At 33.4% G+C, this 27,714-nt stretch overlaps 2 protein-coding genes across 2 annotated transcripts in view; both read right to left on the bottom strand.

Moving 5' to 3' along the window:
* Positions 1-22,879: 22,879 nt before the first annotated feature.
* Positions 22,880-24,100, bottom strand: HTR1F (5-hydroxytryptamine receptor 1F). The gene has a single exon (XM_039878290.1). The coding sequence runs from the start codon at positions 24,063-24,065 to the stop codon at positions 22,965-22,967; it is 1,101 nt and encodes a 366-aa protein (XP_039734224.1). The 5' UTR covers positions 24,066-24,100; the 3' UTR covers positions 22,880-22,964.
* Positions 24,101-26,072: 1,972 nt separating this feature from the next.
* The window catches only part of LOC120615146 (5-hydroxytryptamine receptor 1F-like), a 29,275-nt gene continuing 27,633 nt past the window's right edge, over positions 26,073-27,714 (bottom strand). The window contains exon 3 of the mRNA XM_039878306.1: positions 26,073-26,195. Coding sequence (XP_039734240.1) covers positions 26,073-26,195 — 123 coding nt within the window. The remainder of the gene's footprint in view (positions 26,196-27,714) is intronic.

Here is a 27,714-nt window from a genome sequence, read left to right on the forward strand (position 1 = left end):
AATGATCCTCCTAATTACTCCTTCTTTCCTCTGGCTCTACGCCTTGCCATTACATTAATGCTAACTGCATTCCCTTTGCCATGCTCCCCATCCCCGTGACCATCTAGCAACTACTAACTACTTTGTACTTCTTTAACCCTTCACCTCTTTCTCCTAGCTCCCCAAACTCCCTCCTCTCTGGCCATCACCAAATTGTCCTCTATATTTGTGAGTCTGTTTTTGAATAGTTTGTCCTTTTTGTTCCTATAAGTGAAATTATATGGTATTTATCTTTCTCTGTCTGATTTATTTCACTCAGCATAAGAACCTCTAGGTCCTTCCATGTTGTTGCAAATGGCGGAATTTCATTTTTTTAATGGCTGAGTAGTATCGCATTGTATATATGAACCATACCTTCTTTATCCAGTCATCTGTTGATGGGCATTTAGGTTGCTTCCATATATTGGCTATTGTAAATTTTGTTGCCATTAACATAGGGGTGCATAGATCTTTATGAATTACTGTTTTGGTTTTCTTTTGATAAATACCCAGAAGTACAATTGATGGGTCAAAAGGTATATCCATTTTTAATTTTTTGAGAAACCTCCAAACTGTTTTCTGTAGTGGCTGTACTAATTTGCAGTCCCACCAACAGTATATGAGGATTATCTATGTATAGTATCATGTCATCTGCAAATAACAAAAGTTTTACTTCTTCCTTTCCAATGTGGATACCTTTTATTTATCTTTCTTGTCTTACTGACATTGCTAAGACTTCTAATACAATGTTGAAGAGGAGTGGTGGAAGTGGGCATCTTGTCTTGGTCCTGGTCTTAAGGAAAACACTTTTAGTCTTTCCACATTGAGTAGGATATTAGTTGTAGGTTTGTCATATATGGCCTTTATTATGTTGAAGTATGTTCCCTTATTCCCACTTTGCTGAGAGTTTTTATCATAAATAGATGCCAGATTTTATCAAACGCTTTTTCTTCATCTATTGATACGATCTTATGATTTTTATCTTTTGATTTGTTAATGTGGTGTATCACATTAATTGATTTGTGGATATCATACCAACCTTACATCCCAGGAATAAATCTAACTTGATCACGGTGTATGATATTTTTAATGTATTGCTGAATTTGATTTGCGAATATTTTGTTGAAGATTTTTGCATCAATGTTCATAAGTGACATCGGCCTATAATTTTCTTTTTTTGTAATGTCTTTGGTTTTGAAATCAGTGTAATGGTGGCCTCATAAAAGGAATTAAGGAGGCTTCCCCCTTCTTGAACTTTTTGGAATAGTTTGAGAAGAATAGATGTTAATTCTTCTTTGAATGTTTGGTAAAATTTGCCTATGAAGCCATCTGGTCCAGGACTTTTGTTTTTGGGGAGTTTTTTATACTGAAACTTGCTTTAACCAATAGGATGTAGCAGAAAGGATATCATGCTAGCTCTAAGTCTAGTCTTCAAGAAGCCTTACATGCTTCTGCTTACTCTCTTATATGGTTATGTTTTATCATTTTTGCAACACTACTACCAGATTATGAAAAAATCCAGGCTAACCTGCTGGCCAATGAGAGATTACATTAAAGAAAATTAAGTCATCTCAGCTGAGGCAGTCTGGACCAGCCAGCAACCTCCTGATCAACAAAGCTCAGCCAGGAGAAGCTGAATTGCCCAACTTATTTTTAATGCCTATTTTTAAAAAGTTTTATTTAAGTATAACAGACATACAATAAAGTGCATATATCTAATATGTATACTTGGTAAGTTTTGACATATATGTGCACATGTGAAACCATCGCTGGTGGTTTGACAAGTTTGCCCATCATCTCATTAATTCTATTGTGATCAGAGAATACATGTTGTATGACTTTAATCATTTTTAATTAATTGAGACTAGTTTCATGACTTAAAATACAGTCTTTCTTGGTAAGTGTTCCACATGCACTTGAAAAGAACGTGTATTCTGCTATTACTGAATGGAGTAGTCTAAAATATCTAGTAGGTCAAAGTGGTTGTATTCTTAAATCTTCTATGTCACATATCAGTAAACTTTTCTTTAGAGAGAAAGATAGTATCTTTAGGCTTTGCAAGCCATAAAATATATCTCTGTCACAATTATGCTACTCTTAAGATGGAAGTTGAAGTAATTTGAGATCTTTTCTATTTTCTTATATTGGCATTTAGTGCTATAACTTGCTGTCTAAGTTATGCTTTAATGGTGTTTCATAAAGCGCCTAGAGCTACAAATGTCTCCCTAAATACTATTCTTCTGTTATCACGTGAAAGCAGCCATAGACAATACATAAGTGAATGAACTTGTCTCTAGCCTAATACAATGTTATTTACAAAAATAGGTGGGACAGGGAGTGGAATGGATTTAGCTCTCAGGCCATAGATTGATGATCTCTGAGAACAGAGGTCATTACTGATTTTCTGTCTCCTTGTTCCATCAATTATTAAGGAAATGGTATTGAACTCTGAATATACTTGTAGATTTGCCTATTTCTCTTTGTAGTTCTATAAATTTTTGCCCCATGTATTTCGAAGCTCTGTTATCAGGTGAATAAACATTTAAGAATGTTTTGTCCTCTTGATAAATGACAATTCTTTATCCCAGTAACTTTCTTTGCTCTGAAATCTACTTTGTATGATTTTAATATAACCATTTTAACTTTCTTTGATTATTAATAGCCTGATATCTCTTTTCCCATTCTTATACTTTTAGCCTATTTGTATCTTTCTATTTGAAGTGTGTTTTTTGTAGGCAGCACAGAGTTAAGTCTCAGTTTTTTAATCCAACCTGACAATTTCTTCCTTTTAATTGGGAGTATTTAGACAATTTACACTTAATGTGGTTATTAGTATGGGTAAGTTTAAATATATCATCTTGTTATTTGTTTTCTTTTTGATTAATTTGGTCTTTACTCCCTTTTTATTCCTTCATTTAATTAAATATTTTGTATGATTTTATTTTATTTCCACTGTTTCCTTATTAACTATAACATATTGTTTCTTTTAGTGGTTGTTTTAAATTTTAAAGTACATACCTTTACTTTATCACAGTCTACCTTCAAATATAGCAAGAGATCTTTATAATAGTATACTTTTCTTTCTCCTGACCTTTGTGCTATTGTGGTTATACATGTTTTCTGTGACAAATTTTATATGTTATAAAACTTATACTACATTGTTATTATTTCAGTTAAATAATAAATGATCTTTTAAAATATTTAAATAATAAGGAAATACTCATATATTTACCCATGAATTTATCATTTCTGGAGTTTTTCATTCCTTGGTGTAGATCATCATATTTCCATCTTTTTTTAAAACAAAGATTTCTTTGAATATCTCTTATGGAATCATGAAGAAAATTATAGGCATAATTTAAGGCATAACATAATCAAATTGCTCAAAACCAGGGTAATCTTAAAAGCAATCAGACCAATAACAGTTAATTGGGTGTCAGACAATGTAAATTTTACCTTGTGGGGTATTGGGTATTTTTGCATTCCTATGCAAATACTTGACCTTTGTTCTTAGTTATGATTATGATACCTGAAAATAGTTTGACTTTTTAAATTTGGAATTTAAGATTCTTAGGTCAGACCAGCTCAGTGCTTAGTCCAGTGCTCGATAATTTCTACTGTTGAGATAGGCCTTCCCATGTACTTTATTCCCAGTGCTTTATGAATCATGGGGTTTCCTAGTCTGGCTGGTGGAGATAAGCACTATTCGTGGCCCTGTGTGACTGCCTGATACTGTTGCCTCTAATCTTTTCAGATGGTTCTTCCTCCGATCTCAGGTAGTTTCCTCACATGCATATGCTGATCAGTACTCAGTTGATCCTTGAGGACTGATCTCTGCATATCTCTAGAATTCTCTCTATATAAACAGTTCTCTCTTCCCTAGCACTTAGTCCCGTGAACTCTAGCATCTTTGGACTCCCTAGAAACTTAGCTATATCTCATCTTAGAAAGTATGTGAGATCTGCCTCAGTCTCCCCACCTTTCACTCCTGCTGCCATTGCCTCTAAATTCCTTCAAGTCAGTGTGTAGGGGAATTCATTCAGCTTACCTTATTTGTTTCCTGTCTCTCTGAGATAACTGTCTTTTGTTGCCTAATGTCCAGTGTCTTGCAAATTGTTGTTTCATATATTTTATAGTTTTAAAGAATTTATTTTAGGCAGGAGGATAATCTGGGCCTTGTTTCTCCATCTTGGCCAAGTGCTTTATTGTTTTAAACTATCAAGTTTGGAGGGGTGGCGGGGGGAGGTTACTCACCAATATCTGAGATAAATAACAATGCTACCTGGTACCTGTTGCAGGATGCCAGTAAACTTATTATTTTGAAACTTAATTTGAAAAAAGCGAACAAATCAAGCATTTATCCTGTCTTTCCTATATGAACTCTATTGCTGGGTAACCAAAAGGTTGATGAGGGGATCTTTTTCTGTATAGAAATATTCCAATTAATAAATTAAGTTGGAACACTAGAATTGGAATTTATCATTTTGCAACTCGAAAGCATTAATGGACATAGGTAATACTCACTGACGTCTGCCTACATCACAAAAGCAGATAGCATACTTTCTGTTGGAAGAAAAACCACACTCTTATGAAGCAGTTTCACCAAGAAAAACTCATACGATGCAATCACCTCTCACAGTAAATATGAAGATAAGAAAGTAGTAATGAAACTCATCAGCAAAATCTAGACTATGGAAAACTCTGTAGGACAAATGATCAAGTTTTTTTTGATAGAGATTTCAAGAGGAGAAAGAGGAAAAAGTGAGAGTGGAAACTTACAGATTAAAAGAGAATTAAGAAACTTATCTATATATAAACTTATATATCTTATTTAAATATGATCCAAACTTGGAAGAAAATGACATTCATGAGTAAATTGCAATTTGAAAACTGACTGGCTATTTGTCATATTGAAGAATGATTACCTTTTCTTTTAGATGTATAGCATAATGGTTTGATTTACATATACAGACATCCCTGACTTAATAGTTGTTTGACTTACAATTTTTCAACATTACAATGGTGTAAAAGCAATACACACTCAGTAGAAACCAAACTTCAAATTTTAAACTTTGATCTTTTCCTAAGGTAGAAATATATGACACAATACGCTCTTGTGATGCTGCGTGGCAGTAGCAAGATGATTTTTCCCAAATGCAGGCTAATATAAATGTTCTGAACACATGTGAGGTAAGCTAGAATAAGCTATGATGTCCAGTAGATTTAGGTGTGTTAAATGAATTATTGACTTATGATATTTTCAACTTACAATAGATTTATTGGTATGTAACCCCGTCTTAAGTTATGGAGCATCTGTATTGTGAAAAAATTACCACAATAGGTTCAGCTAACATCTAACTCCTCATATAGACACAATTAAAAAAAGAAGAAAAAAGAAAATAAAATTTCTCCTTGTGATGAGAGCTCTTAGGATTTACTCTCTTAACAACTTTCCTATATATCATGCAGCAGTGTTAGTTATTGTCACCGGGTTGGGCATTACGTGCCTAGTACTAACTGATTTTTATAACTGGAATTTTGTATCTTCTGGTCGCCTTCATCCAATCTGTCTTCCCTTTACCTTCTGGCTCTGGTAACCACAAGTTTGATCTGTTTCTGAGTTTTGTCTGTTTGCTTGTTTAGATTCTAGATCTACAGTATTTGTCTTTCTCTATCTGACATTTGACTTATTTCGGACCATTTATGTTGTTGTAAATGGTAGGATTTCCTCATTTTTATGGGTGAATAATATTCCATTATGCATTAACCAAGAACTATTGCATTGTTTTCAGTTGTGACAATGGTATTGTGATTCTTTAAAACAAAAAAAGAGTCCTTATCTTGTAGAGATACATGTGAAATATTTATGGATGAAAAGATACGATGTCTGGGAAATACTTCAAAACAGTATGGGAGGGGGAAATGGGTATGGATCCAAACAAAACGATTTTGTCCATGAATTTGGTAATTGTTGAAGCTGTTCTGTCTACTTTCCTGTATCTCAAATTTTCCATAATAAAATTAAAAAGAAGATAACATAGGGGAAAATGACAGAGTGATAACGACCAGGAAGGTCTCTCTTAGCAGGAGACTTTTAGAAGAAGCTTGATGGAAGTGAAGTTGCAAAGTGAGGATTAAAATAAGTAAGTCCATAGGATTTTTTAGTTGGGAAGTAGCATGTGAGGGGTGAAGTTTGAGTGCACCGACTAAAAATGAGTAAGAGACAGCATTATTCTTCCCAGTAGCTTATCATAAAGGAGAGACAGTGACATTGCTCTTCCTTGAGCAGGGCAGGACACTATGCCTATCTGAAATAATACAGGATTTGCTAAGTCTTTGCTTGGAGCTATCGTCTCACTGTTAGCTCTTTTCTTGGAGCCTCTTTTTCTGACCCTGTTTCTTTTTGGCTTCAGATACTTTTTTTCTGGCTCAGTTGTTCTCATTGGCCCTGCACAATTCCTTTAGGGAGCTGACCTTAAGTCCTATGTCATATACCAGGTGCCACATAGAAAGGATTGCCAGAACTCTTGTGCTGTTGGAGGCTTTTATTTCTTCAGCTTTTATGCACATTGATTCTTTGATTGCTTTCTATTTCTGCCTGTTCTTCCCTATCTCGAACTCTGACTTCATTGTTTATTTTCCATTTTCAATTGTGCCTTGCCTTTTACACTAGGTTTTCAACATTATTTGCTTACCCATTATCTTGCCTACTTGTTTATCAAGAATTAGGTCCTTTCTGTACACTGCCTTAGGCTCCTCCTTATCTCAGTCTAGCTCCAGGACCTATGCTGTTTACTGAAGATATAATAGTGGACACCATACATTAGGTTGTTAACCTACACTTCTGGGTCACCTTCTTGGTAAAGCCATGGCTATTTCATGTCCAAATTAAAGTCTTCCATTGCCAGCTGGCACTAGAGGTAGAAGAACATTACTTTAACAACTGGAATCCCTGGGCTCATTAACCATTAACAGAGACCAGGGCAGAACTGCTGGCTCTGCATTCAGAGTGTCAACCCCCACAGCTCTGGAAGCCCTCAGAATTCTGTAGTTTATGCTAAAGCACCTGCTAAAGCATTTTCCTAGCAGTTCGGGCCTGCTCCTTTCTAATGTTCTGCGTGATGACATGGGAGTGTGCACAGAGTATTTTTCCTGAATTATGAAGTATTATGATGGTTATCTTGAGGAAAGCATTTGGGTTCTAGTTTCAAACTGTAACTGAATAAGCGGCTGCTTTTCATAGAATACAATTTTCACTTGAACAGTGACTGGAAGGCAAACCATGGTTATTCAAATGTGGGCATTTGGCAAATTTTCTCAAAACCAAATGAAATAAGCTTGTCACTTTAAGGAAATCAACTGAAAGTACTTTTGCCAATGATAACTTTTAAGTTTTCAAGCAAGAGGAAGCACTTTAGACATGTGGGGTTTGTTTTATTATTTCTCCTACTTAGCTTTTCTCTACAATTATCCAAATTGAAGGCAAGACAACAACTACCTTCAATTAAGTGACTCTTCCTATATGGTGGTTAGTACTGGAGACAATTTACTTGTATAACTTACATACCACTTGTGGTAAAGGAGCCATTTCCTGTAAAATAGGATTTTAGTGCCAAGAATTACACTTTTAAAAGATTTAGCAATTTTATTATCTTACCAGCAAGGGGCAGCAAACAACAATGCTTGTTTGAAACAGTAAGCTATTACTTAAAGTTAATCTGGAATTTGTCCTCTTATTCTTTTGTTTAATGAATATATCTCGAACCCCTTTTCCACTCCTCCTAGAGAGGAGGAGCTAGAGAGACTGAGGATGAGAGGAACACCCAGGGAAAAGAGTAAATTGTAACATTTAAAATATAATTCTAAAAAAAGGATAACATCTGCCAGTCCTATGGGTTGACAAGTGGTGGGTCTTTTATGATTTCCAATTTGGGTCCTAGTACCAAGTTAAGTATATCCACAAAAATTATTCACAGTGCATTAATGAGAAGGAAAGGCTGAAAGTAATAGCTTGCCGTAATTCTGCATTTCTCACAAAGACAGGTTTCTCATCTGAGCTTTAGTCATCTAATTTTTAAAAAGGTTATTTTATTTTAACAAGTATTTATTGAGCATGTACCATAAGCCAGAAGCCATACTAGATACTGGAGACAAATTATAAAACCAATATTAAACCTGTCCTCCTATTGCTTTCTTTATAGTTGGGGAAAGTTATTCAAACTAAACGAAGAGCTAGAGGTAGGATAGAAGAGCAGAAATTCTGAACAGAAAACATAAACAGAGAGTAAGATACTAGTGAAAGGATGGACAAGTGGCAAGTCCTCGCACTGGTGAGACTTCTTCACAAACTTCTTTCGAATCTTTCACTGTTTTTTTCCAATTACAAATGCTGGTGTGATAAAGGTAACTTTGTTTTTCTTACATCTGGATGACATCTTTGTCTTAAGACCCTTTTCTGTCTGAAGGATAAAGCCTAATTAGTTCCAAAAATCTCTATTGCTCCAGGGATTTCTGAGTATTTCACATTTTATTCAAATTCAGAATCTACTCTCAACCACACTGTTTCTTCCTACCTCTGGGAAAGTACGTCTACTTGTCTTGTTTGATAGGTCTCAATGCTGTGTTGTAATCTTTGAAATGTAACTCATTTTATATGGCATTCGAGCGTTCTTTTTCCATGCTGACATCAACATCGAGATGTGACTACAACCAAGATGTCATCTGATGTAGTCTTCTTGTGCTCCTAAGGGCTCCTGAAGGGCAGATGGTTTACTTTCTCTGTCTCTGTCTCTCTCTCCCTGCCCTCCCTCTCCGCCTCCTTCTCCCTCACTCCTTCCATTCATCTCTCCCTCTAACTTCCCTTCCACTAACTTCTGCATCCTATTTGGGATCTTTAGGGAGAAATCCCATGTCACCACGAGCCAGAGAATGGTCATTGGTCCTGCATCAGTCCCATTTCTGCCCCATATCTTATGCAACTATTTAAGAGATTGCTACTGCACTCTTCTGGAATAGAAAATCATGTGGAAACTCTTGGATCAGGGTCCCAGAAGAAAAATAGACTCAGAAATCCTTTACTTTCAGAGTTCCCTCAATACTTCCTGGGTTTTCTATTATCTACCCACATACCTGCAATTTAATCATTGTAGGGACTAAGTGAGACGAATATCTTTTACATTTCTTCTGTTATACTTGCATCAAGGCTTCTAAACTTGAAGGTCAACATTTAGCATTTATTCCAGAGAAATTTTCTCAAATGAGGGAGGGTCAACTAATAAAGAAAATGCAGAGGAAAAAAGTATCAAGTAATGTCTCACATTTTGACGCATATGTTCAACCATGCTGTTATTTAAGAATCGAAACCAAACCAAAACATAACTTGATGCCTCAAGCAAAGCTCCTCAGAAGATGTCTCTATTTCTCAATTATCTAACAAGTAATTTCCAGTCATATGGCATCTATGCAACAGAAATAGAAATACTTTGAGATTTCATGAGCATTTTTGTTTCAAGTCCACTAATGTACATTGATATTGAATTGTCAAAAGTAAATAAAAATTGGCTAGATATTCTGTCACCAGAAAGAATTTTTTTCCAGAAAAATAAAGGATTACACTTTTGGTACGTGCAGACATTGCCAGCCATGTGCACGAAGAAAGGCCGAGAAGAAAAAGCAGCTTCTTTTACAGGGGAAAAGAGGAAGTTGAGGGGAGGAATTGTTACCACCATAAAGCTTTGTTGTAACCATAGAGTTTTTCCTGTGGGGCTTTTGCAATAGACAGAGGGTGTGAGAGCTTCTCCACAGGCCCTCACAATCCCTGTCTAGGTTAAGTTTCTGTCACAAATTTTGATAGAATACAGGGTGGCTTTGTTCTTATCAGAATTACAATAATATCTGTGAGTTTCAAATTAGCCTGCAGAGGGCAGCAAATAGTAGTACAAAACCTCAGGCTTGTGGCAGCAGTTAAGAATAAAGCATGAATGTTAGTTCACATTGAAGTAAGCACTGAAAGATTTTCTTGACATCAAGAAGATTTTTGTGGCTATATATTTTTATGTAAAAATAAGTGCAGGGCTTGTTATTAATGCAAAAGTAGTCAAATTTATTTTTGGTAACAATTCATTCCTCTGATACTTCTACATCTTTTTTTCCAGATGACAAGGACCTGCCTGTATGGTATATAGTATATAGATGATTCCTCTATATATATTGGGAACTCTCTCAGTGGACTATCACTTATGTTCGGCACCCAGAATCATATCCCCACCAACAAAAATAATTATCTTGTATTTCATTCTTACCTGTGTTTTCTTCTATGGATAGAGACAATTTATACAGAATAGCTACTCTTTTTATACGCACATTATCTTTCAAAGATATATGTTTCTGAAACAATTATCTAAAATAAAGCTTTTCATAAAAATAATTTTTATTGTAGGATGGTATTTGTAAAGTAAGTTTTACTTGGCTAAGGACAGTGGAATGAAGCAAGATTCCCCAATAATTAAGTCTATGAGCAAATAAATAATTACGAAAACTTACAAATGGTGAGAGGGTGGTGGTAAACCTTACCAATAGCAACAAAACAGTCACAACCTAATACCCTAAAGAAATGGGGTGAAAGCAAGGCACAGTAAATACTGTTACATTGTATTACATCTCCTAAATATGCCTTTACCTTTCAGAAGAATTATTGGGAAAATTGAGTCTAGAGTGTCCTGAAAATCCTCATTAATGTCATCGAATTAAGAAATAAGTGGATTGAGGAGTTAAGTAGGTAGTCTTGAGAAAAATGAATGAGAGACTCACAATAATACAACCCTAACTTGAGAATTCATCAGAGATAAGAAGGACTGATAGGTTTACTCTCTTTAATGGAACTGTGCAATGTTGAACTGATAGCCAATCCAAGAATCTACTTATGACAGAATCTCAGAAGAGAACTCAGGTGCTAGATCTCCAGCAAGTGTAACACTTCTCCACAGCAGTGCTCCACCTCTGCCATCCCAGTATGCTCAGCCTCCACCCCTATCATCTCTGTTTTTGCTCATATGTTTGAAGTAAAGGTCAGCTGGTTTTGGATAAGATGGGAAGTGAATCAAAACTGTTTTGAACTGGTCAGTAATGCATGATGATAAATGTGATCAAGGTAAAAATAAATCACAGGGCAATTATGAAACTATAGTAGAGTCAAAAAGAAGGAGGAAGGAAGATTGGAAAGGAGGAAGGAAACAAGGAAGACAGATAGGGAGACTTATAGTTCATGATATTCAAAAGTCTGCCAATAAGCATACATAACTCAAACTACAGAGATAGAGTCTCCATAAGTGTTTTATGCTATGCAATAACATAATAACAAATAATCCAAAAAAAAAAGAGAAGAGCTAAAAACCAAGATGATTCTAATTAAAAGGTTAAAAGGAAATTTCAGAGATAAGAAAATGATTTGAGAGCTGACCCATAATTGTAGATCTAACAAATAAATTGTAGTATCAGAGATAGCAAGTGGAAAAATATACTAAAATAAAGTCTTGCAATAATTGTAATGAAGGCCTCAGAAAAAGCAAATTTAGAACAATTTTGCTTCCATTACTGGTAACCTGGTAAACTAAGTACTTGAAATGATTTTCTTGCTGCAAACAACTAAAACTGCAAAAATATTTTAATAATCTTAAATGCATTCAAATTCTGCAAAAAAAAAAAAAGTACTACTTAGGCTTAAAATAAATTAAAGGCAGGAACTCTGAGGTGGCTAAAACAGGTGGCTTTTTGTCCTAGTAGCATTGCTGAGCTCAGATTATTTCAAGCATTAATTTTTAAGGTTTCAAGGATGGGAGACAGAGCCCATAATCCACTCAAATTAGAAATTATATTAGGTGTCCCTTTTAAATAAAACTGGACTCTAAAGTAGTGTATCCTCAGTTTAAGAACAAACTAGAAATATACTCTGACACCAATCTGCAACTGAAAAAAAAGAAAAGAAAATTGCCCATCTTCAAATTTGAACACTGAATCTTGATTGTAATTGGAGGTGCAAAAGGATTTTTCTTGAACATTCATATTCACAATCTAGCTTCCATTTAAGTTTGTATCCTTAATTCATATCCTCTGGTATTGTGAAAAACACACATGAACAGAAGCAAAAAACTTTGTCAATAATTTATTTTAAATTGATACAGCATTGATAATGTCCATAGGTGTCTAACAGAAACAAATGCTAATCCTCCCATGAAGAAATCCACCAACATCACATGCCTCAAAGGATTTCTTCAAAGTTCAAATGAAAATGAGAGCTCAAAGAAGAAAAAAATCAATAAATGCATAGCAAAATAAGGCATCATGAATGAGAGCAAGCAAAAACAACATAAAGGTGTAAAAGTCTTCAGATATAGAAATTGTCAGACAGAAAAAAATAAGTTTGTTTAAAATGCTTTAAAATATAAAAAGGCATAAAATCATGAATAAAAAATAGACGTGTAAAAAACCCAACACTTCTAGAAATGATAATTTAATAGAAATTTAAAGCCCAATGGATGGCTTACCCCAAATGGTCTATGATTAAAGTCAGAGATCCAAAAAAGTAACAAATATGAAAGAAACATTAGGACAGAATAAGACGGTCTAATATATATCTAAACTGGAATTCTAGAAGGAGAAGAGGGGAGGAGGAGGAGGGATGGGAGAGCGGGAGGGAGGGGGAGAAAATGGGAGGAGAGAATGGAGTAGGGGTTATATTTGAAGGCATTGATTGAGTGAGAAGTTTTTAGAACTTATGAAAGAAAACAGGCGAAGAAATATTTTATTTTATTCTTTCCCCCAAATACTTGGAAAAGAGCTAGGTTTCCTATGCTGCAAATCTTATTCCTGAATAAACCTTTTTTTTTTTGTCAATTGGAAAGGTTCTATTTTAGTTGACATTTGTAAGACCCGTGACATGTGCATATATATATCTCCACACAGGCAAACGTGGTATTACAATTGTGGGGGTATCATAAAGTCAAAATCGGCGGAGTTAAGTGGACAAAGTATAAGATATAGTTTGCTCAAAGACTCAACAAAGAGATCCACTGTGTGGAAAAAACGGTTACCTCAAGTTAAGTAGTGGAAAATGAATATCGTGGTCTTTGTACAGTCAAGTAAGTTCTGCAAGAACCCTGTCACTGATGCGAAGCGCACAGATCAGAGTGCTCATGGAACCTGCGAGGCTCCTGTGATCGCGCATGCTCCAACTCCCAGCCCAGATCTTCCTTGAATGAGGCTAAACCCAAAGCAAACGCAAGGGGGCAGATATGTTTGTGGGTTTTATATCTGAGGCATATGCTACCCGTTTGACTTCAGATTTCATTTAGCACCTCAGCAATCAAGTCTCAAAAACTCTCCAAGGCTGCGCTGTGTAAATCACAGCTGTGTATACTAAATTGATACTAAAATCAAAAGAAGGAGGAGGACGGAGAGAAAGAAGAAGAATAAACAAATAAAAGCAAACAAATTCACATCTCTCCAGGTACAATTACCCATTCAGGAATATTTGAGAATAGGTGTAAATGTTGTCGTTTTCCTATTATTTCTTTCTAACATAGTTTACTTCATAATTAATGATGATATATATCGTTTTCTATAGTATAAGTACAAACATTTTATTTAACCAGCACTATAACCTTTTCTTCTATCTTTAAATGCCAATGCTTCTTTCACTTTGTCTTTATCAAGATTTATTTTGAGAGGGAAAAGTTGAAAGAAGCTGTTTCTCAGAATATAATACATAATGCAATATCATTACACCCAAAACTACTTGAAAGATTGGAACTCAGAACAAAATTTAATGTAGAAATGAAGAAAACTCTCATCAGTTTTTTTTTTTACATCTGCACTTGAATGTTATTTAACAGTATTTCAATAACTAATTTTTACTGATTATATTTTTCATTCAGGAAAATAAAAGGAATTGTCTCTGTTCTAAATGGAGTTTTAAAAGTAAGAATAAATTGTTTGAGTTAAGTGAGGTGAAGGACCAGAAGTAAGAGAGACTCGTTAAGTAAGAGGACCAGAAGGACGAATAAGAGAGACTCGTTTCATAGCTCAGGCTTCCACAAACTCTGTGGAACAACACTTATTCCATTATGTCTGTGGCATATTTTCATTCTTCCTTTGTAGTTTTTTTTTTTTTTAAAGTAGAATGCTATAGAATATTTTGAAATCATTAAGTTAAAGCCAACACTCATTATTTAAACAATATGGTTTATTTCATATTTTATTATGTTTTTGGGCTAACCAACATCAAATTCCAGCATATATTTATTTAAAAGTAACAAACTGAGTAGATTTTCATGGTTCATAGACTTTTAAAACTCATGTTTGAACATTTTCTATAGTTTGGGCAATTGCTCTTAAAACTGTTAAAATAAATCTAAGTGGTTTTTCATGTTTCTTTTTTTTTAATACAGATAATAACAATTATATATTATTTTTCATCAATGGGAAGATTTTGAGAAAAAATACATTTAAAGTTTTGGCTCAGGTGTAATAATGTACATTATACAACTCTAGTTCAGCCATTACTCAATGAAAAATACAAATATAAAAAGTCGATTATCTAATCTAAGCCTCCATATGTTCTGCTTATGACATGCTATGAGAACAAGGAAAAGGCCAGAAGATTCTTTATGCATGCATGCATTTGTAATTGGAGTTATTTTTGCATATGTATGACAAATAGGATACTATATAAACTTTTAGATTAATAAGAAAATATAGTAGAAAAGAAAATAAAGCTTAACACAAAAAGTCATTGCTGAGTTCAGATCTATATATTGAAATATCAGCTTAAGTGAAAACGCAGAGATAAATATAAATTTGCAATTTACCTTTTATTCCCTTTTTTATTTTCTATTATTTTATTTTATATTTTAGGCGAAACAACCCTTGGTTGATCTCACAGATTACAAGGACCTTGTCAGTTTACAATCCCTTATTTTTTATTTTTTACACCTACAGTACCTGGTCTTCCTAAGTGGTCTCCCATCCAAGTACTAACCAGGCACGACCCTGCTTAGCTTCCGAGATCAGACAGGATCAGGCTTGTTCAGGGTAGCATTATTCCCTTTTTTAAGAGAGTGTGTCATTAGAGTTCCTGGATGAAGGAACAACCATGACAGGCCCTGTGGAGAGCAAATTTTGTTCAGTAGTCAGAGTTCATATACCATGTTCCTACGTTGGAGTGATTCTCAGCTGCTTGCTATAGAGTTGGGCAGTCGTGAAGAGTTGGCATTTCTCTTTTTGGTCAACCTAAGAGTGCTTGTACCAAAATTATATAGGATGGTCAGTAGGTGTGGGACCCAATTACTTATTACCTATTTTAAGACTCTTGAGCTAACTGAGAATGTTAAGAAATATTGTTTCTTTAGCTTTTAAAAATATACAGAATAATTTTTAGAATTCTGCAGGAATTAAGAACTGTTCCCTTTCATCTGAGGAACATACTGCATTTTCTATTTCATTGCAGAGATATTTTCTACTAAAAAATGCTATCCTTTTTCATCCACATACAAATTGCGGAGCAGAGGGGGACTGAGGCCAGGGAGGGTGTATGAAGAGGAGAGATTTCAGAACAGGTGGTCTGAAAGCCAATAGATGAATTTTAATGTGACTAAATGTATTTATTTATATGTTTTAAAATAGCAATCAAAATAGTATCTTTAGAAATAGACAATTAAAGCATTTTTAGGTAGTGCACATGTGTTTTATAATGTATAACTGTCAAGGTGCTTATTGAAATTTATCATTATGCATAGATATTTATAAAAAATTAATATTTTATAAATTCCATATATTTCATTGCCAGTAAGATATTCCTCGATCATTAAAAAAATAAGAACTAGTTTTATTTTTTTAGCAAAACACATATTACCTGTCAGTTTCCTTTCTGATAATAAGTCACTTGTATTTCTTTTTATTACATTTAAGAATAAAGATAAATCAACTGTACCTATATTTTAGTTACTAAGACAGTGCAATGGACCAGACTCAGATAAGGAAATCAGTATTCAAAAATATTTGAAATAAGTATGGAAGGAATAAAAAGAAATAAATATGTTCTTTAAGTAACTTGCGTTATTATTTTTAGTTGGTACAAAACCAAATATTCATGAAGAAATTAATGAGATTAAAAACAAATAAGGAATTATTGGAGATAATATTGTATTTTCACAATATTGAAACTGAATATGAATTCAGTTTCAAGAAGGAAGTGGAACTTAATATGTTCTTTCAAGGATAACTGTCTTAAACATCAAGGAGATGGAGGGCAGTTCAGGTGGGAGGAAAAAACAAAGTGAAAAGAGCACTGGAGAGAAGAATGAGCAAGGCCTATGGTGAAGACAGCAAAATTAGATTGGATTGGAGAAAAGAGCATTGTAGAGCTAGGAGATTGTGAGAAATAAGATATTCTAGAGAGTGGTATCTTTTGTTATTGATATTAAGACGCTAAAGCCAATCAAGAAAATTTGGATGCAATGTAATAGGCAATAGGGAACCATTATTGCATAGTTTCTTTAAATTTTAATATTTTTATACAAATTAATAGTGTTTTTTTCTTACACTCGGTTGAGCCTAAAATTAAGTCTCTTGTCTTATTTTCATCAACTGAGAATTCTCATTTCAAATGAAAATTTCCCTTTTAATATTTAAAGGATTAAAATACAACCCTAATCCTGAAACATAGGAAATTGCCTCTGAATATATCAATAGGAGAAATTAATTCTTGGATATTTGCAGTTAGGATTTTAATACGGTAGAAAGATTGCATTGCATCCTTCTAGAAAGGTAAAAATACTAATAGGGATGGGAGGATAGAGCAAGGGAAGAGACTGGTGCATTCCCAATATGGAGGCATTTTTGTAGCTGATGATAGGGTTGTTGGGAGTTACTGCTCACCAAAGATAGAGCTTGCAGGGAGGGCTGGGACCAGGAGGCCATCCACAACTTGATTCTCTCCAAACTCAGAAATAGGCAGTGCATGGTACAGAATACTAGATTCCATGTCGAGTGCACTCTGACTCATTCCAGATCTACCAGAGAAAATACTACTACTACTAATGTTAACTTATATTTGGTAGTCCTGTAGTGTTTTTTAAGAGTGTTTGCTTTATATCATTCTATTTCCTTAATCTTTCAACTCTCATCTGAAGAAAGCAAGATAGAAGAAACTTGCTCAGCATCAAGTTAATAATTAGCAGAATCAGGACTCCAATCTAGCCTTTTCTGATTTTACATGTAGAGCTCTCTACTCTAAGTTGATGCTTCATATGTGATGAAAAGAATTTATTCTTTGCCCTAAATAATATGCTGATTGAGAATAGATTTTAATAGTTGTTTTATTTTCCCCCTTGAATGGTTTATAATCCACTCAGCAATGTTGACATAATTTTTACTTCTATTTAGTTTTGCATTAGGCACTTTTCATCTAGTGGCAAAGTAGGTTTCTGGATTCTGAATGGGACTCTTTTAGTGAAATGGTGGCAAAATTTCATTTTCACTTATGTTAACTATGTCTCACCAAACATTTAACTAGCTAGCTAGGAGCTTTTCATGATCTAGAAAAGCTTTAAGCTCTACCTTCATTAGAATAGCTGAGAAACTTGCTGAAGACTAATTCTTGGGTTCCACTCTGTACTTACAGACTTAGAATCTTTGGAATCTGCCTTTATAATCTGCCTTAAGTATCTCAGGTGGTTCTTCTGTATACCAGTTTTAAAAAATCTGAGATTAGAATTCCTCCTTCTTCCTATTGAAGAATTACTCTCCTCTTACTCTCTTTCTTCCTTCATGTTCAACAATTTGCTGTACCAAAAAGATCCCCCCTTCTATTTGAGTCCTTAACATCTGAAAATTGAAACACACACACACAACACACATTGACACACACATATACAATATTTATTGACATGAAGACATATACATACATAATACCTTTTGCATTAAATAATAATAAACTCTCAACTTGAAATAATGTCAACCAATGATGAAGAAATGAATAATGTGTGTGTGGGGGGGTGGCAAGGGGTAGGGAGGACTAAATTTTCATTCATTAATTGGATTAGAGTGGATGAAACCCCAAGGCAGCAGATCCAGCAGTATAATAGAATTATAACTATATAATAATAATAATAATAATAATAATAATGTAATATATAGAATATATGATAAAAGTATAAATTTTAGGAATGAATATTAATTATATATAGTTTAGAAATATTGACAGAATATAATGAAAAGGATATTGGAGAGCATAGAATGAAAGACATAGCAAGCTTTGCAGTGTCTACATAAAATAATAAGGTAATTTTATTGCCTTTGCAGAGGGGGAAATTCTCCATGGCAGAAAATGGAAATGTGACTAAACACAAGCTTTAATGAAAGGCTGCTTTGACAAAATTTATTGTTGCTGCTGTTGATAAAGATAATATTACAGATTTTTTTCTCAGAATTTTTATGATTTCTGGCCTATCCAAGGGGTGTTAATTCTTTGAAAAAATTTTTTATCCTTCCCAGGTGTATTTCGAGTACTATCACGTTTTATACAGAAAGACATATGTCAATAACCCAAAATTTATTATAATGTTAGAAAATATCTCTCTCAACAAATTCCTCATTTGAAATAATGAGAGAAAGCATATTGATTCACAAGACCAAGAAAAATGATCACAGTGTCATAAGAAAACATTTTCTTTATTCATGACAGAAATATTAACTTGCTTTAGAAATATTTTCTGGCAAAATAAAGGTCTGAATATAATAATTTTAGTTATTAGGAGCATATTAGAAACATATTTTCTGAAACAAATTACTTTAAGTGGATACACTTTGAATTGAACAGGATTATTTTTGAAGGACTTTAGAATATATTAAAGAAAAATCTTTCAAGTTTCCTTTTTACAGTAATACAGTAAAACTGAATTTTCACCTATAAGTCAAAAAAAGTCTCATATAAATTAGTGAAGAAATTTTCCATTCCTTAGAGAAAAGCATGTCACCAAGAAGCATATGACCACCACCACTTTCATAATATTTGGTGGAGCAAGCCAATGCATTTCCTAGTAATTGGCTTCCAATTAGTAATCCTTTTTTTTTTTTTTTTTTTTTAATGACACACAACTCTTGGATACAAAGGGGCAAGTTTAAAATTGAGTCTGTGAATATAGGAAATTTTTATATTTGGAACTGACAAAGCTGATATAAGCAAGAATGTGGAGGTGGGCCCTCAAGCAGCTTTTCTTCACTTGCAAGCAGGGAACGTGCATACCCTAGAGCACATTGGGGTGAAGGGTTTTGGAAATCAAGTTTACCAGAACAGGAAAAGAGAGATTGGTTTTGGAAATTCAAAATAGAAGCTGGTCCTACTTAAGGACTGACCCATCAATTGCCTGTATCTGGATAAACTGTTTGTGCTATGGGTTTGACCTCGTGGGTTTATTATGAAACAAAGTAAACAAACTATTAAGGTAGATAATCTATAATCTTTCTCCAGCTTTATAAAAAAGACCATATTTCATAAGTAGAAGTGGGTTTTCAAACACAATTTATACATAACTATGCTGAATGATAGAGTATAGGACTGAATTTAGTTATACAGTAGTTTGACTTCCTGTCTTTGGTGTTTTGTCCTTACCTTTTATACATTCTTCATTTAAAAATATTTAGAAAAAGCTGAGCAAAAATAAAATTTCTACTTACTTTTCTGGTGCTGGTCTATTTAAAATTGTAGCAGGAAGTTAACCTTTATTATCTAATATGTGCTTTCTATGATATTTATATTTTCTTCCCCTACCTTATAAGTTAAATATATACATTGTTATAGTATTTTTTCTGCAAAAATCCTCAACTTTTAGTAACTTCAAAATTTTTCATTGAAATTTTATTTTATTACATAAATTCTACATTTTCAAGAAAGTATATCATGTTATATGTAATCTGTTCTTCCTAAATTGCAAATAAAGTGCAAATTGCCAATTATTAGTCCTATATTTCTTACTACTTAAAGATTTTAAAAAGAAATCACTCATGTTTGTTCATGAGGAATGGCATGATTTCTACCTCTAGCATATGGGGGAAACACATAGATGAAGTGATAATTACTGTAATGTGTTGTGATCCCTTTGGTTCAAAAAATGGTCTTTACACACAGAAATAATAAACTTGATTCTACCTGGAGCTGTGAAGTGAGCTATGACTTCTTTGTCACTTATAGTATTGTTTCCATAGATTTGAGCTTTAGTCCAACTCGGAATAGAAGATACTATGTATATATGGATGAACCTCACCTAGTTTGAGATTTGTTCCTTTGGATTGATGGGCTATATCTCTTAAGAATTCTCCAATATAAATAAATTTCTGAAGTGGGTATAAATAAGTTAATTTAACATATCACTTTAACTTTAGCAAGACCTTTAGATGAACAAATCACAGAATCAAATTTTGGTGAGAAGAGGTCAGAGAAATAAACAGAAAATGGTAGGGACTAGAGCAGACTTTGAATTGTTAACAGCCCATGGGCCCTGAGAGATAAAGATAAGAGGACAAAAGAAGTGGCAGGAGCCTTAGATAAACTTCATCTACTTGTTAGTTTTGCTTGGGCCATATGGCTAAGTAGTGCCTGTGAGCTCTGATGTGTCTTTATGTGCTTAACATAAGCAAAACAGAAGTCATCATTTCACCAATAGGCCCTTTCTCCTGAGTTTCTCATTTTAATTGAGGACAAGTTATCTCAGTGACTCATATCTTTTTGTCTTTATATCCTATAGATACTACTTCCATACTATCTCTCATCTGTTTTTTCCTGTACATTCCCATCCCCAGAATCAAATTCAGGACTTCATCATCCCTTGCCTGGATTACTCCTTTGCTTTCTAACAAGAAGGCATTATCTCTAGTCTCTTTTTTTGAATCCATATGTATATTTACCCTAAACTTGTAATTTTTCTGCTAAAAGTATCACCTATTGACAGACAGCAATCAAATTGACAGTAGATTTCCTTTTTCTGATATTAAAAGTCAGCCACGATAATGACCAATTTCTCTGCTAATCTTTTCTGTTGTTTTAAATACTTGTCAAACTCATCGTCCCTTTCATGATCATGCGCTCCGTAATACTTGTAGGTTGCAGTCTGAACTACTGGTGATGCCACCACCTGAAGAATGTTCTTTCATTTCTCTTACCCAAATATTATTTATTTAATAACATTTTAGATACATACTTTTTGAAATGTTCCTGATTTTTCTCAATCAGATGTGATCAATTTTTCCATTTGAAGTATTATAATTATGTAAACAACTTCTGTGTGTGCCAGATCTTTGTTTTTTCTTTTCTATTTTTTCATATTCATTTTTTGTTTCACCTTTTAGATTGTAAACATGTTAAGGGAAGAAACTGTATTTTGTTATTTTCTGTATCCTGTATATAGTACATCTTAATGTCTTATATAAAATAAGAACTATGCAAATATTTGTTAATTTGAGAGTACTGTGTCATAGAGACATAAAAAAAATGATGTAATGTACCTAAAGCACCCCACCAAGAAAGAATGTTGAGAATATACATAGTGGTGTAGCTTTAAAAAAAGAAATATATATATTTTTTTCAAATGATCTTGGTTGATGGTAAGCCTTCCAAAATGTGGTCTGTAACCTTCTCAGAAGCATAAAATAATCCATTTTTTTTTTTTAGTATTTTTAATTCTATTGTTTTCAAATCCTTGTATAAATGTGGAAGAGAAACTTATGGAACTGCTTTGGCTCACTGAACTAGTAGAATGACTAATAGGGAGATATATGCATATGTAATTATCATCCTATATATATACATATATAATTTGTAATAATGAATCTTTGCTTATTTATATTTATAACAATTGGAAAACTAGAGCTTTTCTTGAAGTCATTGGAAAGTTCTAAGGGTTTCTATCACATTCTTTCTAATAAAAGGGAAATAATATTTAAATCTAAAGTATGAAGCTGCTGAAGTACAAAGTACCATGAACGTTTCAGTTAGCAACTGAGCTTATTTACATGAACAGAAACGAAATATATTTTATGTTCTTAAAAAGACATTAGGAGTATAATAACTGTGATAAGTAGCCTAAGGAACTTAGTGCCTTAAATTTGATTTCTAAATAAACATGGGGTGAGTATAACACCTACCCCCAACTTCTCATCTTAAGTTATTGCTATTAGGGTAAGGCTCTGATTTCAAATGTTGATAATAGATAGTTAAGAAAATATTCTTCTGGGAATTCATATTAACTAAAAAGAATATTTTTAATATGCACAAATTCAGCAGTGCCTACCTCATTTTATGATTACTCTTTACTATCTAAATACAAAGACAATTTCAATCCTGACTTTTACGTTTCCTCCAGTCATAATAACTAAGAGTTCTTGTCAGCTCCTTCTCCCCTCTTCTTTGCTCAGGGTAAGATGGAAAGAGGACAAGAATGGCTAGGGAGAAGAAATGTGTGCTTTCTGGTGAATAACCTACTCTCTATAAAATAATAGAATATATAATAAAATACTAAGATTCTATAGAAATTATGGATGGAGGTATGTTATTAACTGAACATTAATAGAATACTTCTATAATTTTTCTGAGACATAAATCTGGAAAATCACTGTTAATAATATATGTACATATATTTTCCAGTTAGCATTTTAGGAACATTGCATAGGCAAAATGTTTTCAAATAATAAAATATTTTCTGATTTTGAATACTCTGGAAGGATGGTCAAGAGATACATCTTTGAATCAATAAATTTTATATTCATGTTGTTATAAAATATAAATTATATTCTTATAATTTTAGCGGTTTTAATTTATTTCCTTCTAAAAGTTTAAATGTTTTATTCAGTAACTTTACCTCAGAAAAACCACAACCCTTTAATAATGAACCTTTAAACTAACGTTGACATCGCACAAGCTTTTGGAATGCTTTTTTGAAATCTTCATTAAAGATTGTATAAATCAGTGGATTTATAAGAGAATTAAGATATCCAAGCCATGTCAAAAAATTTGACATTTCATCAGAAATTTTACACTTTTCACAGACATTAACAACCAATTCTTTTACAAAAAAAGGAAGCCAACATATTACAAATGCACCCAAGATTAATCCCAAGGTAGTGGCTGCTTTTCGTTCTCTTGTGCCTGAGATCTTTTGCCTTCTCCAAGATTTCTCATGCTTGAATTCAGACCTGGGACTTTTCACTGTGCTATGAATCTTATCAAAGTCTGTTGATGGATCGGATAAAGACTTTTCTAGCACATAGGGTGTAGAGACCAGTCTAATGCATTTCTCACCACTCTCCAAAATGACTTGACCATTCAGCTCCTCTTTGGCAATCCTGCTTGCTTGTCTCTTGTGGTATAACGTCTTTGCTGCTTTATATATTTTGTAATAAAGGATCAAAATCAATGTCAATGGGATGTAGAAAGCTCCAAATGTTGAGTAAATGGTGGAAACAATGTGGTCGTGTTTGATGATACACTCATCATCTCGGCTAGTTCCTTGGTGTCTCCAGAATAGAGGAGGCATAGAGATAAAAATAGATATAATCCAAACTACTGTAATCATAATGCCAGCATGCTTGGGAGTCCTTTTCCTTGCGTACTCTACAGCATCTGTGATTGCCCGATACCGATCCAAAGCTATAGCAGAGAGATGCAAGATGGAGCACGTGCAGCATGTAATGTCAACACTTAGCCAAATGTCACAGACTACTTGCCCCATAATCCAGCTCTCTCTCACAATATACACAATGCTGAAAGGCATCACTAGGATAGCTACAAGAAAATCTGTGACTGCAAGGGAGCAAATTAAGTAGTTGGCTGGATGGTGCAGCTTCCGGGTCACAATAATTGCAGCGATCACAAGGGAGTTGATAGTCGTTGTCATTAACGCCAGCCCAGAGAGAGTGAGGGACACAAGAATTTTGGATGGCATTCTGTTTAACAGTTCTTCTGAAGTCAAATTTTGATCAGATGAGTTTAAGAAATCCATTTTTTTTTTTTTTTGCTTTAAAAGATTAATATAGCTGGAAAAAATGGATACCTGAAACAAAGGAAGGAAACAGTTCAGAGAAGGCTTCAAAAATTTTTCTCTTCCTTTCAGAATAATTTAAAAAAATATGTATGTGTATGTTTCCCCAGAATATTCCATGGATTGAAAAAAATGAGTTCAGATTCCAGATTTTCTTTTTCATTTAATTTAAGAAAACAATGAGAAAAGTATCAAACAATAACTTTCAAAACATTTCTTAAAATACAGCTCAAACAAAACAATTTTTATGAGTAAACTGTATTTCAACAAAATTTCTACCATTATAGAATTGCATTAAAAAAACTATATTAATCCTAGATATATTTTGTTTTTCTCTTTGTCTGTAGCAGATAAAGTTTAAAAGCACATGCCATTAATATATATTTGTGCATTATATAATGTAATAAAATATATTTAAAGGCAGCATTAAAGATCATAAACAATATTGTACTTAATTCAAAGTTACGTTGAAAATATTACTATTGGGCTTGTAGAGGCTAAAAGACCTTTTAATGTATTTTGTGTCAGGATATGAAGGTTATAAAAAGGAAAATAAACAAAAACAAAATATTTTTAGTATATCTCTAGCATTCCATAATTATTTTATGAAATTAGAAGTATGTCTGAATGTTTAGTAGTCTTTGTGGATATAAGTAGCTAATTTGGTTTAAAATGAAATAAAATTAGTTGGAGCCAAATAACTGGATAATGCTGCCCATTACGATAACATATATAACCAAAAACTCATTTAACAAGATAAGCTTGCCAGTAGTGAGAGCTCATAATGGCACGCACTCTGAAATGGAAATTACTCTTCTTTACAAGTCACCATTGTAATGACCATGAAACCTTACTTTTGAAAGAAAACCCTCCAAACGTGGCTTATAATTTTTGCTTCAGTCCATGCTATTTCTTAATTACAAGTCAAATAAGAGCAATCAGTATCATCAAATAAGATTAATTATTTTTATAAGTTTTTTTCCCCCATCGACCTTTTTCTCTTTCTTGAACAATTTTTTAGCAGCTCCCTAAATTTTAGGAAGAGATAGAGATGATAGAAACCTGAAATTTTATTCTAGTTATAACTATTATTGTGCCTCTATATTCTTTAAATAATCTTAACTTTAAAGTTATGTTTCATCTGTTGGAACTAATAGAACAATAATTTAAAATAACTGATATTTTTATTTCAAGTGTTTCTTATGACCTGTGTGTGTATATATTTTAAAATGTTGAAATACAGCATATTTAATATTCTACTTGTGTTTGGGTTACCAGTATTAAATTTAATTTTTATTTTCTCATATTCATTGAAGACAGGTACAAATGTTTTGCTCCTAAGCAAACTGAATGACAGAAGAAATCTGAATATCTGCCACCCAGAAAATGAGTACTTCTCCTATATGTAACTAAAAAGGAGTTGTATAACTATTTTATTTATATCAATACTTACCTATTTGTAAAGGACAAATAAGACAACTCCAGATAAAGAATGAAGGCTAACAGGTGAAAGACTTATATGATCTGAGTACCTGAAACTAATTAAAAAAAAAAGAGAGAGAGAGAGAAAACTCTAAAGACGCCACCAAAAAACTATTAAAAACAATAAACAAATATTGTAAAGTTTCAGGATACAAAGAAGAAAAAGGAGAAAGAAGGAGAAGAGAGGAGAAGGAGAATAGGAAAATGAAGGAGAATGGGAAGGAGGAGGATGAGGAGGAGAGGAGTGAGAGAGGAGGAGGAGGAGGAGGAGGAAGAAAGAAGAAGAATAATGAAGGTAAAGTCTCATGTCAGGTTTGTGGGGGTCATTGCCATGGTTGTTCCTTAGCTGTTTGTCTAATCTTTTTACTGCTATGAGTTTCTCATCCATGCGTTCCTCTCCATTGACATTTCTGCAGCACAACTTTCTCCACATCTCTCTTTTGCACATTTCTAACTTATTTCTTGGAGTTTCTCAAATAAATGATCTTACTCTAGCTTTTCTCCTGATGTTTCCCTGTTTTTTATTGCAGTCTGTAGTGCAGCTTTTGGATCTCCTGCTCTAGGCCTATTAACACTCCCTGACCCCACATCATTTCCATGCTTTTCAGCCTGTTATGAGAATTGTGCCCTATGAACATATTTCCTAAGTCAATATTGGATCACAGGCCTGAGACATAATGGTGTGCTCATCAACACCATCAAGACTGTCATAAAAATCCTTGGTATGTACTTTCAATATCAGTGGGCCTCACAGTCTTTATTTATTTTCCCTGGAAACATCATTGAGTGGTGTGAGGGAGGTCAATGCTTACTCCAAAGCCATTTAGACATTTCAGAAACATGGTAGATTAATTAATTTCTACCTTCCTTCCAATTCCCACCCCCATTCTTATATCATATAATTTGCATTATATATTCAATAAAAAAGGCTAAATGTTTTCTTAATTGGTTAATTTCCTTGCAATAGTGTTTATTTAGTGTTATGAGAATTGATTTAAAAATGCTGACGTTTTGCATGTTATAAGCAAAAATAACTTTCCACTTTCATTTGCCTAATAAAAGAGATAGTCCTCAAATTATATTTTGAATAGAATATTAAACAAGAGAAAATTATTTGGAAAGAGTTAAGTGTATTTCCATAATAAAGTTATTCAGTAGGAAAATGAGCCAGCTTAAAATTAGAAGGTAAATTATTTGATAATTTAACTGATTTCTCTAAACATCACACTGTAGCATTTAAATTAAGCTCAATAAAGTGATACTTGGTACTAAAGAAAAAAATCAAAATGTATCATATAAATTCTATTGTGGTTTACAAGAAATCTTCCCATTATTAAATTTAGAGAACTAATGAATCTTCTGATAGTTGTGTTTATAGAAAACAAAGAAAACAGGAAAACAAATGTAGCCAATCACAATTGGGTTTATCTTTTTGTCTTATTTCCTTGCCACTTACAATTAGAATCTCAATAAATCATCTACCATCATTGATGCAAACATAACCTCTAATCAGATTCTTTCATATTCCTTCCTACCTCTGTGAATCCTCATAGTGCTAGGGACCAGCTCTGGGTTACTGGATGTAGGCTATGTCACACATGTTTCTCCTGATCTTAAAACATAGATTGCATTCTGTATTTTCAACGTCATCACTGAGTAATAGTCAGGATTACTCTTTTAGTAGAGCCTGTAGTCCTATCAATCATATGTAGTCTTCTTGATAATAACAAAGAGATAAAAACATCCCAGGATTTACTCAGCATGAATACTTGCCAATTTATTGATCTAGCTACATGATGCATTTTATCTTTCTGTTATACATGGTTTTTAAAAAAATCTAAAGTTGATTAGTGTTCAAGTGTTTATCCTGATGTGCAATTATATTGTTCCCATTCAGGTTAAACTATAAGTTCCTAAGAGTATAGTTTAATTTAATTTAATATATTATAAATAACCTGCAAGGGAGAGGGTGTCATACATACGTAATTTTAACAATAGCATTGTAAAAAGGCAAGAAAGTAAAATTCAATTCTATCAAGACTTCGTGAGAACCTACGAGTTGGAGGCTCTAATTAAAATAATAATGTTGATTTTTCTAGGTATTTACTTCCCCAGGGACTATGCTAAG

Source organism: Pteropus medius, unplaced genomic scaffold (genome assembly GCF_902729225.1).
Source record: "Pteropus medius unplaced genomic scaffold, Ma_sr-lr_union100, whole genome shotgun sequence".
NCBI classification, from domain to species: domain Eukaryota; kingdom Metazoa; phylum Chordata; class Mammalia; order Chiroptera; family Pteropodidae; genus Pteropus; species Pteropus medius.

What these genes read in the sequence shown, in the direction of transcription:
- HTR1F (XM_039878290.1), bottom strand. Translation starts at nt 24,065, where the DNA reads ATGGATTTCTTAAACTCATCTGATCAAAATTTGACTTCAGAAGAACTG.